The sequence below is a fragment of the Clarias gariepinus genome, chromosome 24 (genome assembly GCF_024256425.1).
Source record: "Clarias gariepinus isolate MV-2021 ecotype Netherlands chromosome 24, CGAR_prim_01v2, whole genome shotgun sequence".
In the NCBI taxonomy this organism is placed as follows: domain Eukaryota; kingdom Metazoa; phylum Chordata; class Actinopteri; order Siluriformes; family Clariidae; genus Clarias; species Clarias gariepinus.
The window spans coordinates 3145391-3163217 of NC_071123.1; the positions used below are offsets into that span (position 1 = coordinate 3145391).

General features: G+C 41.9%; 1 protein-coding gene across 5 annotated transcripts in view; it reads right to left on the reverse strand.

The window, feature by feature from the left end:
- Positions 1-819: 819 nt before the first annotated feature.
- Positions 820-17827, reverse strand: part of rgs3a (regulator of G protein signaling 3a) — a 158880-nt gene continuing 141872 nt past the window's right edge. For 4 of the 5 annotated variants that reach the window (XM_053485628.1, XM_053485626.1, XM_053485629.1 and 1 more), the window contains 5 exons: positions 15953-16023; positions 4984-5085; positions 4043-4104; positions 3052-3218; positions 820-2651 (listed from right to left, as the gene is read on the reverse strand). In XM_053485628.1, the coding sequence (XP_053341603.1) occupies positions 2451-2651; positions 3052-3218; positions 4043-4104; positions 4984-5085; positions 15953-16023 (603 nt within the window). In that variant the 3' untranslated portion in view covers positions 820-2450. Of the gene's footprint in view, positions 2652-3051; positions 3219-4042; positions 4105-4983; positions 5086-11010; positions 11116-15952; positions 16024-17827 lie in introns of those variants that run through there. The other variant, XM_053485631.1, reaches the window with a different exon arrangement.

The window sequence follows — 17827 nt, forward strand, 5'->3', positions numbered from 1 at the left end:
TATTTCTTCAATATTTCTTATTTATTTCATTTTCTCTTATTTCTCACTCTTCTTTTCATTCATTCTTTCCCCCATAACTGTCATCTTTCTTAACACTCTTTCAATCTTTCCTTATTTCATCTCACATTCTTCCTCCTTCTATTTCAGTCTCTTTCACTCTCCTGTTTTAGCCGTTTCTTTTTTTTCTTATCTCGTCTTATCATCTTCTTCTCTTATATCTCTCTTCTCTCCCGTCACCTCTTTATTCCCTTTGTTCTTTTTCCTCCTCCTCCACCACCATTTTTTTAATCTTTCTTTTTATCTTTATCTGTCTCTTTCTTACATTTTTCACTCCCCTTCTCCTTCTCTTAACACTCACCTTTCAACTCTTCCCTCCGCTGACATTTTTGATCTTTTACTTCTCCACTTTCTCCTTTAATCTCCCCCTCCCTTCCTCGGCCTCTCTCCTTTCATCTTAACGCTCACCTTTCCTTTATTCTCTCTTCTCAAATTTTCTTTCTTCATTCTTTTTCCCCTTTTTTTCCCCTTTATGTTCAAATTCCCCTTCAAAATCTCTCGCCTATTAAATTTTTGCATTTTATTTAAATTAGTCCTTTTTCTCCTTTTATCTCTCTTTTTATCTGTCTGTGTGTGTGTGTGTGTGTGTGACTGTTTCAGGTGACCCATTTCGAGCGAGCAGTGCTGTACCTGCTTACCCTGCGAGCCGTGACAGAAAGAGGCGACAGTAATGAATGCATTACACACACACACACACACACACACACACACAAATTCATTAAGAAAACCAAAGACAATTAAAGACCAAGACAAGATCAGGTATCAATTTTTATCATTCATCTGTTTTATTATAGCTTCTCTCATGTTTTTTTTTTTTGCTTTTTTTGTTTTTTACAATGACACCAACAGTATTGTCTCTAATTCCTTTTAGTCTTTTTTCACTTGCTATTTTAGGAGATGCGTTTTTTCGAGTTGTAAACAGTGAAAATGATAAAATACATTTCGTAAACCCCTTACAAGCAGTGTATGACCGAGGGAAAGGTGGATTTCGCTCCAACGTCTTTCCACTTGTTTTTTTTCTTTCTGATAATATTACACGTTATTATAGCTTTGAGGATCTGACTATTTACATACATACAGCTGTGTGGCGGGGGGGATTTTGTTTCCCCCAACAGACCTTGTGTTTTTGTCTTTTATTCTTTTCTTAAGAATTATATTTACATCCATAAAGCCCCGGCTGCCTGCTGCCAGGGAGTACACAGTTAATAACTCACTTAATATCAACTAAATACTCTCTTAAAAACTGCAACTCAGTTTTTCGAGCGGGTCGAATCGTTTTCTTTCTTTTTTTCCAACAAATAAAAATCCGTCGTCAAAGTGAAACTTATCCCAAAGATAAGCGAACAGAAATAAAAACATATTGCACTTACATAAGGACAGTCAAAAGGATCATGGGTAAAAAGGAGACGGGAAAGTGGGAAGGGTGCTTTTCTTTCTTTCATTCTTTCTTTCATTCTTTCTTTTTGTTTTAAACTGAGTGCAATGAACTGAACCAGACATCCAGCAAGGATCTAAATAAATACGCAAACTTTTTGTACAGGTAAAGCATTATCGTTCTTATTAACAACAATAACAAAACAAAACAAAACAAAAAAAAAAACTACGGAGTGCAGGTTTAAACCTAATAAAAATAATATATATACAAAAAAAAAAAGTGAAATAAAGGTCAAACAAGCCTGAAAGCTTCATAGTCGAGTGCCGTGCAGTCCTGAGAATCCTCTCGTCCAGTCCCCACATGGAGCTACAATGAATTGCTATACAGAAACAGTCACGCGTTTGATTTGACCTTTTGCAGACGGGTGTCCCCGTTCCATGCGCGTCAGCGCGAGACGTGTCCGAAATTTTGGTCCGTTTCTCGAAAGGACGCGAAAGGAGACGCCTCGCTACGGAAGTGCATGACGTGGAACTTCATTTTTTTTTTTTTTAGTTTGTTTGTTTTTGCACCGTGTATCGATCCGGCCATGAGAATGAGAGCGACAAAGAAAAAAGTGGCATCTGCGTCGTACCGAGAGCACGGAGCGATGAGTGAGAAGCGACAAAACAGTACCCGACTGTCTTTGCGTCGACGAGTCTTTGCATGTCCCCGTCCCTCACCCTGACTTCTCTCCAAAAACCATAAATAACAACAAAAAAAAATTGGATGAAAAGAAAAGATGGCGTAGCTCTTTCTTGACAGACAGACACTCCTCTTTGCTCCGTCTCCGGATCCGAACTCCGGAACTTCTCCTCCTTTTCTCAGGCGCGTCTCTCCGTCCTGATCGTCACCTTTCTCATCATAGGACAGGATGGCGAATGAGAACAAAAGTGTCCACAATGCTATAAGTTAGGTTTTGACATTTTTTCCCCCTGTTTTTCACGTCAAGCGTCTCTGCGCCGCGGTTTCCTTTTTTTTTTTACGACGAGGACGCCGTAGACGTGGCGCTGGCTTTCTTTTGGTTCACTAAGTCCAGGTAGAGTTCCGAGCGCAGGAACCGCGGATACGAGTCCTTCTCCATCAAGCCGTATATCCGCCGCTGGGCCAGGTCGAAACAGGAACGCGTGACGTTCTGGAGGTTCTCCTTGGTGTGCTCCCGGGTGTACGAGTCAAGGTTCACCTAGAGGACAAAAACAGAGAGAAGACCGTTAGTCCCTGTTTCTGTTTCACATCTGGGATTGTTTGGAGCCGTTGTTTTCAGGTTCGTTCCAGACTTTAGCGCAAACGAAGCCATGTGCTTAAAAACCAGAGGCTTTAAGTGCATTTGTGATGACATCACATCCTCCAGACCTCTCAGGACTCCTCCATGTGGGAAGCATACACAAAGACTGGACCATTCATGCCTCTAAAGGAGGAGAACTAGGGGGAGGGGATGTGCAGGATTTACACCCCGCTGACTTTGTGTGTGTGTGCGTGTGTGTGTGTTTGTGTGTGTGTTTTCTCAAAAAACTTTCAAAGTGTCTCAACTTTTTTTCTATTTCTTTTTTCGATCGGACGTTTCGTGTCTGCTCTGTCCTCACCTCTTTGCAAGACTGAATAGCGATGTACTCCGCGAAGATCTTCTTAGCCTTGGAGGCCATCTTAGACTGCGACTTGATCTTCTTGTAATCCTCGCACGCCAGCCAGAATTCCAGATTCTCTTCACTGAACTCGGTGCGCAGGAACGCTCTGAACGCCGCCAGGCCATCTGATGAGAAAAAGGAAAGAGAGAGAGAGAGAGAGAGAGAGGGTTATTGGATGAGTGGACAGGAAGAACCAGCTGAGCTCAGCGTGAGATAAGGATCACGCCGTATGGATTAGCAGCTTCCTCTTTTGCCCTTCCTGTTGTGCTCGTGATTGAGATTGAGATCAAACTCAATTTATAATTCCTTTTGTAATAAAAATAAAAGAACTGCTGTTTTTCGTCACTGCGCATATTCATTTGTCACGAATGTGTCCCCGTCTTTTCCTGTCTATTTCTTTTAACAGCATAACTAATTCCAGAAACTTGTCTTTTTGTAATTTTTATTTTTTTAATCCCTCCACCTCAGGTTGCACGAACAATTCCGAAATGCGGTCAGACTTCGCTTAAGTCGTTCCGTCAATAAGAATACGAGGAAGGCAGGAGCCACTCTGTCGCCCGAGCGCGCTTTTCCGCTGCAGATAAGAGTGCATTTCTTTTCTTTTTTGTTGCGAGATGTTGTGCACATGGTTATTAATACTCAACGTATCATGCAACCGCATGCAATTTATCCTTACGAAGACATCAAAGGCTTAAGATTACGGATTACGGATTACAGATTACGGATTACGGAGGGCAGATATAAATAGAAAGCGTGCACTAATCCCTCTGTGTTGCTATTTCCTCCCTGCTGATGCAAGGCTCGGTTCATATGGAGTGGACACACGTGAGAATACATCTCGACTACAGACATGATAATTCCTGGTTTCGGTTCGATCGACACCCTCAAGACGGATAGAGAATTTCTCGTATAAATAATAATAATAATAATAATAATAATCTGGACTTACATTTATGGACGAGCAGCTTGTCGAGGGATTCTCCCCACTTCAGCGCCTCCTCCGGCGTGGGCCTGCAGATGAAAGCAGAGCGGTTCTTGAGCAAGCCCATTTCTGTCAGGTTTCTCATTGTGTGACCCATCCGAAGCCGTGTGCTCCTCTCTGTCTTGGTGTGTGTGTGTATGCTTATGTGAGTGTACAAGTCTGTCTGAATGTCTCTAGTCGAGAGCTTGTTTTATGACTAACCCCCGAGAAGGGAGGGGTGAAGGTGGAGCTACAGCCAGCCAGTAGGACGGTACGATATCTCCGCCTCCAGCCCCTCTCTCTCTCTCTCTCCCTCCCTCTCTTTCTCGCTCTCTCTCTCACTCTTTCCAAACCTCCTTTTCATTGTGTGACTACAATTAACAGCTCTACAACATCTGCTGCCTTATTGACTTTAGGAGCAAGTCAGTGTTTCTGTACGATAGGGCGGCATTGTACGCCGCGTCCACGGGCAATTAAGCAGGCGTTAGTCATGCTAAAGGAACTACACCCCGTGCATATGTTCAGCCAGCTGGGATGCGGCGGGCGCATCGCGTATTACACGCGGTATACACATTACCTTCATGTGCACAAAAGATTATTATTTGGTATATTTTATTTAACCCGAAGGCAACTCCAAACCGTGCCTCATGCTTGACAAGTGTTTCTATCAAGTGAGATTTCTGGTTCTAACGCCTCAAGCACCAAATAAGGTGGACCAAATAAGGTCACTTATTCATGGAAAGATACACACACACACACACACACCAAACATGACAACCACATGACAATGTAATGACACAAATAGACAACTTCCCTTTTTCCACTACTTCTTCTCTCAGGCCATGTGCACACCCATATGCGTCAACACACACACACACATAGACAGGCATGCACACACCCACACACACACACCCACACATAACACTTACTTGACTGACTTCATAGCCTTGTCCAGCTTGCCAGCCGGACTGCTTCCAGGGGATTCATTCCTTCTCCTCAGGAACGCCAGTCGGTTCTTCATGTCTTTGGCCCTGTATGGACAGACAAACACAAGCAGTAGGTCAGAGACGAACCCTGGATCCAGACATCGTTGAAAACGTCAAAAACATTATAAAATAAATTTTAAAAAACCCCTAAAAATCCACAAGATCAAGTGTACATTTTCTCCGCAATCAGGATCGTAGCAGCGATAAGATTCCAGGAAGGTGTCGAGAGTCGGACGGGAGACCCTGTCTGTCTCTCTCGCACTCGTCTCACTCCTGTCCTTCGTCCTCTCTCTCCTCGTCTTCCTTCCTGACTGGCAGAGTGACGTACTGACAGAGGGAAGAGGCTGAGTGCAGCTCTCTACCTCCGCACCTCTCTCTAGGATTCTCCGAAAGGCCCCTGGGCTCGTGACCTCGGGGCCGAAACCCTTGAGGGGGCTCACGGCGTACAGCTGCACCCCTCTTCACAGAGCCAAACTTTAGGCCTCGCGACACGCCCTCCTCCCATCTCCGAGCGCTCGTCCTCGCACACACTCCGTCCTCGCGGAACGCCCGACCTTCCGTAACACCTATTTCCTGCTGTTTGATTTCCACCGTGGATTAGCGAGGCCTCCACTCTCATCAGCACCACATCGGGAGACCATTCTGTTTTTGGACCTCCCAAGACACGCCTCCTAAATCGGTCCATCTGTCCTGCCCTCACCGTGCCTCTTCTTTTCCATAATGGTTTCTGGACTTATTATTATCGTGGTGGAACCCGGCGAGGCCTGACAAAAAGACACAAGCCTTGCGCTGCTCTAGGCTTATCGACAATTATTTATCAGCATGCATTCGAAACTCTTAACAGCTGCGCCTTGTTTGAAAGGAAATCATTAAGGTCATGTTTTTGGGGCCACCATTGGTTAATCATTAGCTGTCTCATTGACGCTTTAAGTGAATGAACCAGGAGGTGAGCCCTCACAGGAAACGGGAAGTCTGTAACAATGTATGACATCATTCAATCCTGTTCTTAAATCTGGAAACAATACTCCCATTGCCTCTGACAAAACAAAACGAAAAACCCTCACAAACCCAAACGACTAAAGGATGAGCAATCACCTTAAAATATAACACCGGGCATTTTTTTAATTAGGAGTCAGGCCACGAGGAAACCACTTCCGAAAAAATGTGGCTTCACTGGGTTCCTCTTTGACCCGCCACATACTTATTCTCGGACGCACCGTTCCATTACCGCATCAACAGTGCACATGATCATGTATTCGACTCTATAATCGTGCTTTTCCACCAAGGCTTTGTGGTTGAAAGCCAAAGTCATGCAGGACTGAAGGTTATCTTTGTCAACAGGAAGAAGGAGGCCGACCAGCTGTGTAAGACTGTTCGGGGGCATTTTGAAACCACCACAACCATCACCACTTTGATAAAAATGGTCATAGTAACAGGAGCGCAACAGTTCGGGTTCTGGACTAGTCAGGTTTAAATGCTAGAACTGTTACCGTTCTTAAACATCGGCATGTGCTTGGACTTACTTAAGCATAGATACCCAAACAAAAACATGCCAAAATATTCACTTTATATTCAATTATCATTGAATCAGGAGCCTATCCCAAGAACTCTGGGTGTAGATCCTGCCTAGATCCCATCACATAAAAAGAAATACCATTATGGTTGAAAACCATGTTCAGGAGCTGTGAGGCAACAAGGCTACACATTGCATCACCACGCAAGGTAGATATAACTGGAAACCAAATGACACTCACTCACTCATCGTCTATTCCACTTTATCCTGTATACAGGGTCGCGGGGGCAAGAGGTGGGGTACACCATGAACGAGGTGACTCAAACGTACATCCACACACTACGGGCAATTTGGAAACACCAATGAGGCTAACCTGCCTGTCTTTGGACTGTCGAAGGAAACCGGGGTACACGGAGTAAAGCCACCAGGAATGTGGGGAGAACATGCAAACCCCATGCACACAGACTCCGAGGTGGGAATCGAACCCGGACCCTGCAGGTGAACTACGACACCGTGCCGCCATACACCAGATGTCTCACAATTAAAATGAATCACTCGCCCTGCAAAAGAGGAAAATGTCAAACAAAAGGCCTAAGACTTTGCAGGGATGTGTAGGGATAAAACTGCGTTTTTGCTTCTCCAACAAAATCACTCAGTCGAATCTAGGAGGTGTGTTATGATGCCTGGTCGAAAACCACACCCTCCCTAATACCTGCATTATCTCCCACTGTTGACAAAGACCTTAAAGTAATTTATACATAAACACGCTCTATTTTGGATGACGCTGGCGATGACGCACCCTGTCCCATCTACTCGCTCAAATCCGTCCTGATAAGATAAGACCGGTGAAATGGCCAAGTAGTTAAGAGGATGCATTCATCATATTGCATTCCTCTCTGACTGCTCATGCGGGTAAAGCTGTTTTAGATTGTCTTAGCCGGAGTTAACGATGTGCGTACAGCTCGCTGCAGAAAAATAATAATAATCACAATGAAAGATTAATATTTCGAGAGTGAAACTGAATCCAGTGAAAAGATGAGAAAAGGAAAGAGGGGGGGTTGTTTGAACTGGAAACTTCATAATAAAAAGTTTTATTTTTAGACAGCGTAAAGCAGAAACAGATGATCAGGACGTGCCTGACTACCTTATTCTTCACTTCCAGTGGGAAAGCTGGAGAAAAATGTGAGCGGTGATGCATTGTGTGAGTCGTAACCCTTCATTTTTAGTTTTTTTTTTTATATATAGTTTATGGTCCTTGGAAAGGAGTTTAATGAAACGATTTATGGTCTTGATCTGGTTTCAATTCGGCCGAGAAGGGGCTCAGAAGCGGGGGGAGGGGGGTGCTGCTGAAGAAATGTTGCGTCAGAGGAGAAATGTTGCTTAAAAGCACGCAATAAAAGCAGGTCTGAGAAGAGTCATGAGGTTCTGTTGCTTTGGTGAGTTTGCAGGGAAAAGGCCATCGTGCTGATCCCAAGTCGAGCTCGAGGATGTAAATAAAAACCCACCAGGAGAAATAAGGCACATATCCAACTCAACACTGCCACCTACTGTTCAGTTGCATGACATACACTAAACTAACCCTGGCATGCAGCATTCTAATGATGTAACAGCTGGATCACATGTACACATGTTCTTTTTTTTTGTTCATTGCCTTTGCTTACACTATAAAGCAAACACTATTCCTTTCTATTAGAATCTGTCTATATTTGTTCTTTTCTTCGCTGTTTCTCTTAATCTTGTAGGAAGGTTTTTGATTTGCAAACACACCAGTACATCATATTTAGTTAGTCTTTTCTGTCCTTTTTATATATATTGATTCAAATTTAATTAAATATGTCAATTAAAAAAATACACTTTTTACTTTTGGTTTTAATTTGCACAATGCACACTAAATCTTCTCTTTTTCTCTTCTCTTCTTTTCACTTACGTTCTTTTTAACTGCAAAGCTAATCCTGCCTTTTTCATTTCACGTTTTTTTCTTTTTTTCACTTTTCTCTCTCTCTCTCTCTTTTATTATTTTACATTTTTTTAAATCACATGGACATAATTGCAGATGGACATATGCATTATTTTATCTTCATATTTATTTTTGTATCTTGTTTTGTACCGTCTAGTTTTATTGTAAAAAATTGTGCTTTTTATTTTTTTTACATTTCTTTATTTCCCTTTTAAATAAATTTGAAAAAAAAAAAACATTTTCTTTCTCTCTCCTGCATTCGTTTTTCTTAATCTTTATTTATTTGTTAATAAGCAATGTTTTTTTAAGCAAAATTTAATTTTTTCTTTATATATTAGACATACCCTTTTGTTTTCCGCTTCCTCCCAATTTAGATTTAAAAAAATCCACAAATGCATATATATTTTTTATTTAATTTATTAAATATCAGTTTTTTCTTTGTTTAAATTTTTACTTTCCCTTTTCTTCATATTATTTTTTTATTGATTCGCATACCTAAATAAGAATGTCTTTTTTCTTTTTCATTTTAGTTAAATATAACTTTTTTTCTTCTTCATTTCTTCCTTTTTTATTGCAGTTTATTTTTAATCAAGTGTTTCATGGTGAGGAAAAAACCGCACAATCCTCTTGTCTCAACGGATCTAATACTCTTATTAATTTTTTAAATATGTAAATGAAAGTGTTGTCTTATATTACTCTATAATCAATACAGACCCCTCTGTGAAACCGTGCCTTGCTGTCTGTTCTGTTCTTCACTTCGTGCACTATTGATATTCTTTACTCTTAAGGGCCATGGGTCTTAAAATAGGGTCCATGAAACATTTTGTATAAAGTTTTTTGACATTAAGCTTTTAAAAAAAATTTATTCTGGTAAGTAATTCTGATTTATGAAAAAATGCATTTAAAAATAGTTAAAAAGGAAATCTATCAGACATTAAGCATTATGTGTACAGATAAATATTATTGTTGTAAAAAGCGTGCCAATATTTTTGTGCAAAATACATTTTTAACTTTCTTATTTTAGTTTCTTATTTAAATTGAAATATTCTCTGACTTTTTTTCCCAATTTGTTTTCAAGCTTGAGAACATTTATTCTACCTCTGGGATTTTTATTAATTTTTTTTCCAATATATCCAGTTTATTGGGCGTGCATTCGAGTGTGAGAGTGTGTGTGCATGCAAGAGCATGCAAGAGCTAATGTCCTCTTTTTGCACATTCCCTGAGCATAGTCCTGCAGATGGTCTACATTCCACACGGCTGCGTGAGTATGTCCGCCTCTCAGGCATGCGGTGTCGACGCAGCAACGCAGCCCAGAGTTATTTCAGTTTGCGGCTTCATAACACACGGCTGTGGAAATGTCAGACAGAAGATCGATGACCTTTAAGACATTAAGTAAAGTCCTGGATCTCTAGCTTTGCATCTGAAGGACAATCTCAGCAGGATTCTGTAGGTTTCTATGTAAGACCAAAATTAGGAATAAAAATAAAAATAATAATAATAATAATAATACAGATAAAAATAAATAAATAAAAGATCTGCACGTGCTTGGACATGGCTGAGTCCAGAAGCAAAACAAGATTTACAGATTAGGAAAAAAAAAAAGTGCCTGCTCACTATCAGCCAGAAACACATGTAAACATTAGACATGCTCATTCGCCCGCGAGCGCAGCTTATCGAACCCGCTCTGACGTCTAACGTTTCCCCTCGACTAGGAACATCTCCATCCAAAAACAATCCAAATCGTCTCCAGGCTCCAGTTCCCACCCTGGCAGGCCCTTATTATCTCTCGCAGCATTGCTCTGAGCTATTCTGGTGCACGAAAACCAGGACGCCTGCAGTGGGAAAGACATTTTAGAATGTGACAGCAGCCCGGAGAGGCTCTGTAGCAATTGATGGAGCTTAAAAATAAAACTACACCAATGGGAATGAGGTGGAATAAAAAAGAATCCAGGCTTATAGTTCATCCGGGATGAGTTACCGATTTTTTTTATTGCTATGTGAAGTGAGGCTTCGATGGATAAACAGTGCAAAACTCTTACACTACAGCCCGCAGTAGAGACACGCATGACGTCAGGTGTGTTCCCGGGGCCCCTCTTGTTTCTCTAATGGAGCATCGGGAGTGTTTGCATACCTGCTGGACCCTTCAAATGTCATTTTGTCGTGTCAATAACCCGAGACTAACCGTGCATCGCTTTCCTCCAACGCAAACACGAAACATTGCGACATCCAGTATTTACAGACAAACCCGCAAGAACACGAAGAACATCTCCGACATCACCTCGCAACGCATAAAAGACCAGAAGACTCATGTATAGATCTATCTCTCCAAAATCCCAGCGGATTCCCAGCTCTCAACTTCACACTTTCGCACCGTTTTCCTTTCTATTCTAAGCTCCTGTCTCTTTCTTCTTCTTATTATTCTCCCTCCCCTTCTCGTTCATCCTCAATCTGTCCGTCAGCTCAGAAAGCTCGGAGGAGATGAACAGGAGATCATGCCTACCTTTCCAAGTACTTCTCGGAGAAGTCCACCATCGTATGGAACATGAGTGTGAACAGGGTGAGGGGCAGGGTGGGCGAGCAGACACGTTCATCTAACCCCGCTCAGCTCCTCTGAGCCCTTTTTAAAGCCAGGGGAGAGGAGGACAGGAGGGCGGGGGTGGGATCGGGGCTCAGCCAATCGTAGTGCCGAGAGGAAACGCTCTGCTCTGGTGTTGTGTATCTGCATGTTTACAGCTCTCACTCCATCCAGGAAATGTCTGTAGCTACTGTAACCCTTTCAGCTGGAAGGGATTGTTAGGGCAAGAAATATTTCTCTTAAATTATGCAAATAATGCTAGTGAAGTTACCTCTTAGTCCATCTATTTATACTACTTTTATTACTGCAACTAGTTTACTACTTTTACCAGTACAACCAGAACAACCCCAAACTGGGGTATGATATTGAAAGAACTAAATGGATAAAAAAGATCTTTACGTATATATTTAAATAAACAGCATTTCAAAGTGGCGGCGCGGTGGGGTAGTGGCTTGCACTGTCGCCTTGCACCTCCTGGGTTCGGGTTCGATTCCCACCTTGGGGTCTGTGTGCATGGACATAGGCTCCAGGCCCCCTGAGACCCCGAGTACACAGGATAAAGCGTTGCATGGTTCCTGTTTAGTCTATAAATGTGAGGAAGTTTTTCTCTAAGCTAATATCAGCTAACTTTGGTGGAAAAATACAAATACAAACCGAAATCATTTACTAAAATGAATAATGAAAATACATGCAAATTTAAAGCAAGATGGTATTCCTGGCACTAGTTCACATCTTGGATGCCAAACGATCACAACGCTGTCTTCATTTATTATGTCATGCAATTACCTTCAGTTGTTATCTTGTCTAACACCAGATGGTATGGATGATTCCATTCCGGTCCTTTGACCTGACTGTTTACTTTAGCTCTATCCTCTATCCAGGATCACTTCTTCTTCTTCTTCTATGCCTAATGTTATTTCTCTAAAGTTGGGAATTTTCCTCCTCTCTCTGAGCAGCAGAAATAAAGCCAAAAGCAAAGACCTTGATGAACTGCCAGCTCTGGTTTGGGGGTTTCTTATGAATTTGGTCCGGCTTGAGTGAGCACACACACTCTGCTTCGTCTCATTCCAAAGCGGGACTGAGTGTGTACTGTACCCGGAACTCAGACGAACAGTACTTCTACACTATTTACGGACTTGATCCGCCAAAACAATGTTGGGGATTTGTGTAAGCAAGAGCAAAGTGGCAAAAAAAAGGATAAAAATCCCTATATTTGGGGTCCGTCGTCAGATTTTGATTTTTCTATTAGTATCTATTAGGTACTGAGAGGGGTGTTCAAGCCAAACCGGGTACAGTGATAAGACTTTTACCCGCAGTAAAACATGAATGGTGCACACGTTTTTAAAGACGGCCGTACGTCCGTGGGTGACGATCCTGGCCGAGGTGGCTCGGACCCCACTGCAGTCGTTCGTGAGAAAATTGGACGAGTGGAACGCCTGATCCCTGATAACTTGTCACCAGCTTGTGGAGAAAAGAGACGCATCTGTCTAAGGGAACTGTACACACCATCACTCACAGACACCACTTAGCAACACATTCCCCGTACAGTCCTGACCTCGCTCCAAGTTTAAGGAGTTCCTCGGAGGCCAGCGTTTCAGGCGTGAAGCAGTCTAACAATCCAATCATGGCTCTGAGAAAACGTTCTACCTTGATGGTATCCAAGCACTAGTGAACTGAACTGTGTGCACAATCAAATGTCCTGGTTTGACTCGAACGCCCCTTGTATTTAGTAGTTAAGTGTGCATGGAGGGATTTAGACGTGGATTTAGTATTTATCAGAGAGTACTACTTAGTAGTGCAGGGTCATATTTAGCCATTTTAGCGGATTTGTTCCTGCTCCTATGGGGAAAGTTTTTACAAACACTCCAGTAGTGGAAGGTCAAAGCTCTCCAGACAAGGAATTTGGGATATTTTTGGACTCTATCAAACCACAAACCCTCCTACAAACTGATACATTCCTATTTGATAAACATAAGAAGTGCTGCAATGTACGTTTAAGTCTCCAAAGTTTTTTTTTTTTTGATGGCTTTAATTCCTCCCTCACTGAAGTGACAAACTGAACTCTTATGAACTTCCTGACATTGTCCAATTGTTCAATTTTCTAATTTCTCATGATCATATCATTTGGGATACGGGAAAGCCCCTGAGTCTAGCTCTAAGTCTGGGAATTTAAACATAAAATTGATGGAAAAAAAAGAAACCAAACAATCTACAATTTTATTTATTTATTTATTTATTTATTTATAATGAACAGTAAAAGTTTACCCCTGACACCTGTGACGAAACTGGAGTTATAAGAGATTAGCCGGCACTCCGCAGGCATTGTTTAAGTAGGTGTTAATGTGTGGCGTTTGATTAACGCGGTCGTGACGCTCAGCCAATCAGCAGCTGATGAAGCGAGGGCGGCTTTAACACCAACGTGAACTTTTCACACCTCGAACACAGGAGATCATCTCAGGCTGATTAACGTTGCTGCTCACACACACTAATAAACCCTCACTGGTGAAAACACACATTTACATTTATCACATTTGGCAGAAACCCTTATCCAGAGCGATGCACATTTTTTTATCTCATTTTTACATCTGAGCAGTTAAGGGCCTTGCTCAAGGTGGTGCTGGGATTTGAACCTGAGACCTTCCAATCAGTCCAATACCTAAACCACTGAGCTGTGGTTGGAGCTCGACCCGGCCTTTATACGGGCACGGCAGGGGAATCGATTTATTGGTCGACAGATGTCCGACTCTGCTATAATAGGTGGTGATATTCACCCTTAGCTAGCCGCAAACTGGTAGCGCGTTGAGTGGTGAAAACATGGACAGGTTTACACCACTGTACAATTCGCACATGCTGTACACTTTACTTTTTGTACAAATAACATGCAAAGATGTTCCATGTAGTTATCCTGCTATACGAATGTGGTACTGTTATCCAAAGGCAAACAACTCCGCCGTATAGTTAGCGGCTTCTTTTGCTGTCACACATTTTGTGCGATTTCTGGGTCAAAGCCGAGGACGGGAATTGCAGAGCAGGTGCAGGACGCCTGGGTCCGATCGAGGTATACGTGCAGGAGTACCTCGACTTATAGCCGACTTTTTTTAAGTTCGATTTAGTGCGATTTTTGGTGGACTGACATGTTTAAATTTAGTTGGAAAGTTTAGTTTGGACTGAACGTTGTGTAAACGTACTGATTGGATCCAATCGGTTTTCAGGATTGGTTTCATGTCAACTGAACTTTTTTCATGTCCCTCTCTTTTGCAATACAAGTGGGATTCAGCCCTCTAGTTTAGGAGAGTGATGCGGCAGCGCTTTAGTCATTCAGTCTGTGCCACCTTGTCTCTCTTCATCTGTTCACCTGGCCCTAATACCTAATACCCTAATACCAGCATCAACAGCATCACTCTCATCACCTCGTTCATCATTTCAATGCCTTCTAGGAATTTGACTAGCTTTTCATGGGAATAATGCAAATATAGCACAAACCAGCAAGGAACAGACATCATATTTAAACACGTCACTTGTTCTGGAGGGGAAAAAACAACAGGCGCAAATAAAGCCGACATCTGCCAGATAAGTTTTGCAAAGTTTCATTCATTTTAATCGTTCATTCCTATGGTATGTATTGTGTAACCATTTTCAGTTTTTCATCCATGTGAATAAATAGAGCAATAAATAATTCATTATAGCCAAAACACTAAAACACAAAGCACTTCCTGTTTTCCCAGGGCTTTCTTATTTAGCTTTATAAAACAACATTATGTTATATTAAAAAATATCTGTTGCATATTGATGGTGGAATCATCAAGTATCTCTACTACCAATGTGGACTAACAGAACAGTTCCTAGATGGGAAACTTGTATTAGACTAACCTCTGATCATGGCACCAGGGCATGATGCACTGCAAGTAAATGTTACCATCCTAGCATCTTAGCAAGTGAAATATGTTTGAATTTAGCCAAACCTACAGTATCTATAATTCTTTAAAGATTACAACAAACCAAATATGTGATGTGGGCACAGTGGCGTAGTGGTTGGCACTTCTCCCCATGCTTGGTGGGTTTCTTTCAGGTACTCCGGTTTTCTCTCACAGTCCAAAGACATGCAGATGAATCTAATTGGCGTACCCAAATATCTGGGTTTCTCAACCACAATGTTGACTGGAGGTCCTACCACGGTCGTACCAAATGGGAATAAATACAATACAATCGGCCTGCATGGTTCCTAGGTGGACTACAGAGGTTCCTAGATGGATGCTTAAAAAAAATATGAGATTATTGATCTTATTTAGTGAAAATTAACTAAAATTGCACGCAAAATTGTCTTATTCTATAAACAGATAAAGAGCAATTAATTCCTAAAATCTGGCAAAATTCTCTGCTAACTGAAATTTTTTCGCCTGCAATTTTAGTAACATTGGGCCTGAAATAAGTTTCATATTCTTATATTTGGTTATGCTATATAAGGTGATGCTTTTGTATTATTTACATATATATATTATTTAAATATAACTACACATATAACAGGAAATCACTGCTTTAAATGAAGTTTCAGAAGAGCTGCCATTGTACACACAAAGAAAAAGTTTCACATTACACGGTCCTGTGAATAAAATGTCCCAGTGATTGACTTTTCCCCCAACCCGGGCTGCAGAATAGAAGAAAAGCCGCTCGAATTTCAAAGTTCTCAATTGCGTATTTAGCATACGATAGTGTGAGGAACCACAATGCTGCCTGAAACCCCTCTAGGAACATCAGGTAACAGAAGAAAATCAATGTTTGCCAGCTTTTGTGTCAACTGGCCTAGCACAGGAACTCTGCAGTACTCCAGAGTAATAGCATTGTTAAAGATACTCTTAAGGGGACTTACAGGTTTTTGGACTTCTTCTTCTTGGTTCCGTCAGGGCTGACGTCACAGCTGCACTCTGATCCGGCGCTGAGCTGCAGGGAGAGCGAAAGAACATGAGTAGGCATCATCCATCCAGGCTGCCATTGAGCATGTAGAAACCAGACTGTGCGGCTAAATCCTCAAGAGCCAGAGTTCTGGAGACTGTGCAATGCACCATGAACCAGATTAGGTGTGTGTGTGTATATGTGTGTGGTGTGTGTTGGCCCAGCAAATATAATCTTCTGGTATAGTCCCAGAGTGTGTTTTTGATGAGGAAGGAACCTCAGCGGGAATCCTTCTACCAGCCTCAAACTGTGGCCAAGATTAAAGCCTTGGGCTTGGACCTTGGAGTCAAGTTACCTTCCTGTCTTTGGAGGCTCCTGATTGGATAAGTGGACCGTGGAGGAAGAAAAGGAGGGGGGGTTCAGTGTGGGAGGTGGGGAGGCAGTAATCGGTCTGAGACTCTCCCGGGCTGGAGAGCGGGGGGTGGGCTGTGGCTGTTCCGGGTAATGTGTTTGTTAAAGAATGCCCCATTGTGTTGGGAAGTGACCTTACGTCTTGATCCTGATATGGCCTTACATGGAGCTGAGCTCTCACACTGTGCCAGGACAACAAGTTCCACCATTCCTGGCACAGACGGATAAACACGGATTCTACTCTTATTTGGATTTCACCAAGTTAAATTTTTGAAGTTTTGAATTCATGACGAGAAGAATAGAACAAAACTGGCCCTCAATTCTTAAACCAACTTAAAATAAGCTAATTGTCTCAAAAATGATCTCTAATTCATTTCTGACTCAGAACTTCTATGTCCACCATTTCTGTTTCCTGACTCTTTTAAATGCTGTTAATACTGGCACCCCAGTAGCGCCCATTGCTTGTTGCTCATGTTCTTAACACCAGGGCTTGTAAACTTTTCTTGTTGAGTTTATATGTTCAAGATTTTCCAGGATTTTAGGCTCGGGTTCTTATTCACTCATTCTCTGATCCCTGTACAGGCTTGCAAGAGGCCTGGAGAGTATCCAAGGGGCACCCAGCTATTGCGGGGCACAATAACACACTGACTCACATACTAAGGGAAATTTGGAAACCCCAAATGTCTTCGGGTGGAACAACATGCACACAGACCTGAGCAGGGACTCGAACCCTCAACCCTGATGGTGCAAGGCCATGAGGAACTAATCTTCCAAAAGTTCCGACCACCTTTGGGATCCTTTTAATATTAGCACCCCTCTAATACCTCTTATAACGTTTTTGACACATTAATTCTAACTCAGCCAGTCACATATCGTAAACTGCTTTCTTCAGACCCGGTCCCAGCATTTCAAATACTTTTCTGGTTGTGAATTGTGCTGGGCTTCGTGTATTCGCACAGGATACACCCACCCGAAAAATAAGGGGAATAAACTATTTCGGTTTCGGAAACTCATGGGTGTGCATACTTTTGCACACAATGTATGATGTGCTCTTGACCTTGAATTCACCTTTCACTTCTATAGCCAATATTTCACTTCTTCTTAATCAATTTAAACTTTCTTAGCATATTTGAGAATCTCTCCTTTTAATATTGGCACCCTTGTATCCAATATTGTATGCTGTCGACATACAGTACAGTGACTTGCAAAAGTATTTACCCCCATTGAACTTATCCGTGTTTTGTAATGTTACAAACTGGATGTGAAACGTCATCAGGAGTCACATAGTTAGTGGAAATTATTCCTATTATTTTTTTAATACAACATATGGCCACAATAAATGAATTCAACATTTCAATCCAGAATCCAATTTCCTGTTCGAGTATAATTTAGTTACGTGTTGTCTTTTGTTGTTTTATACACCATCGTGGAAAAACATGGG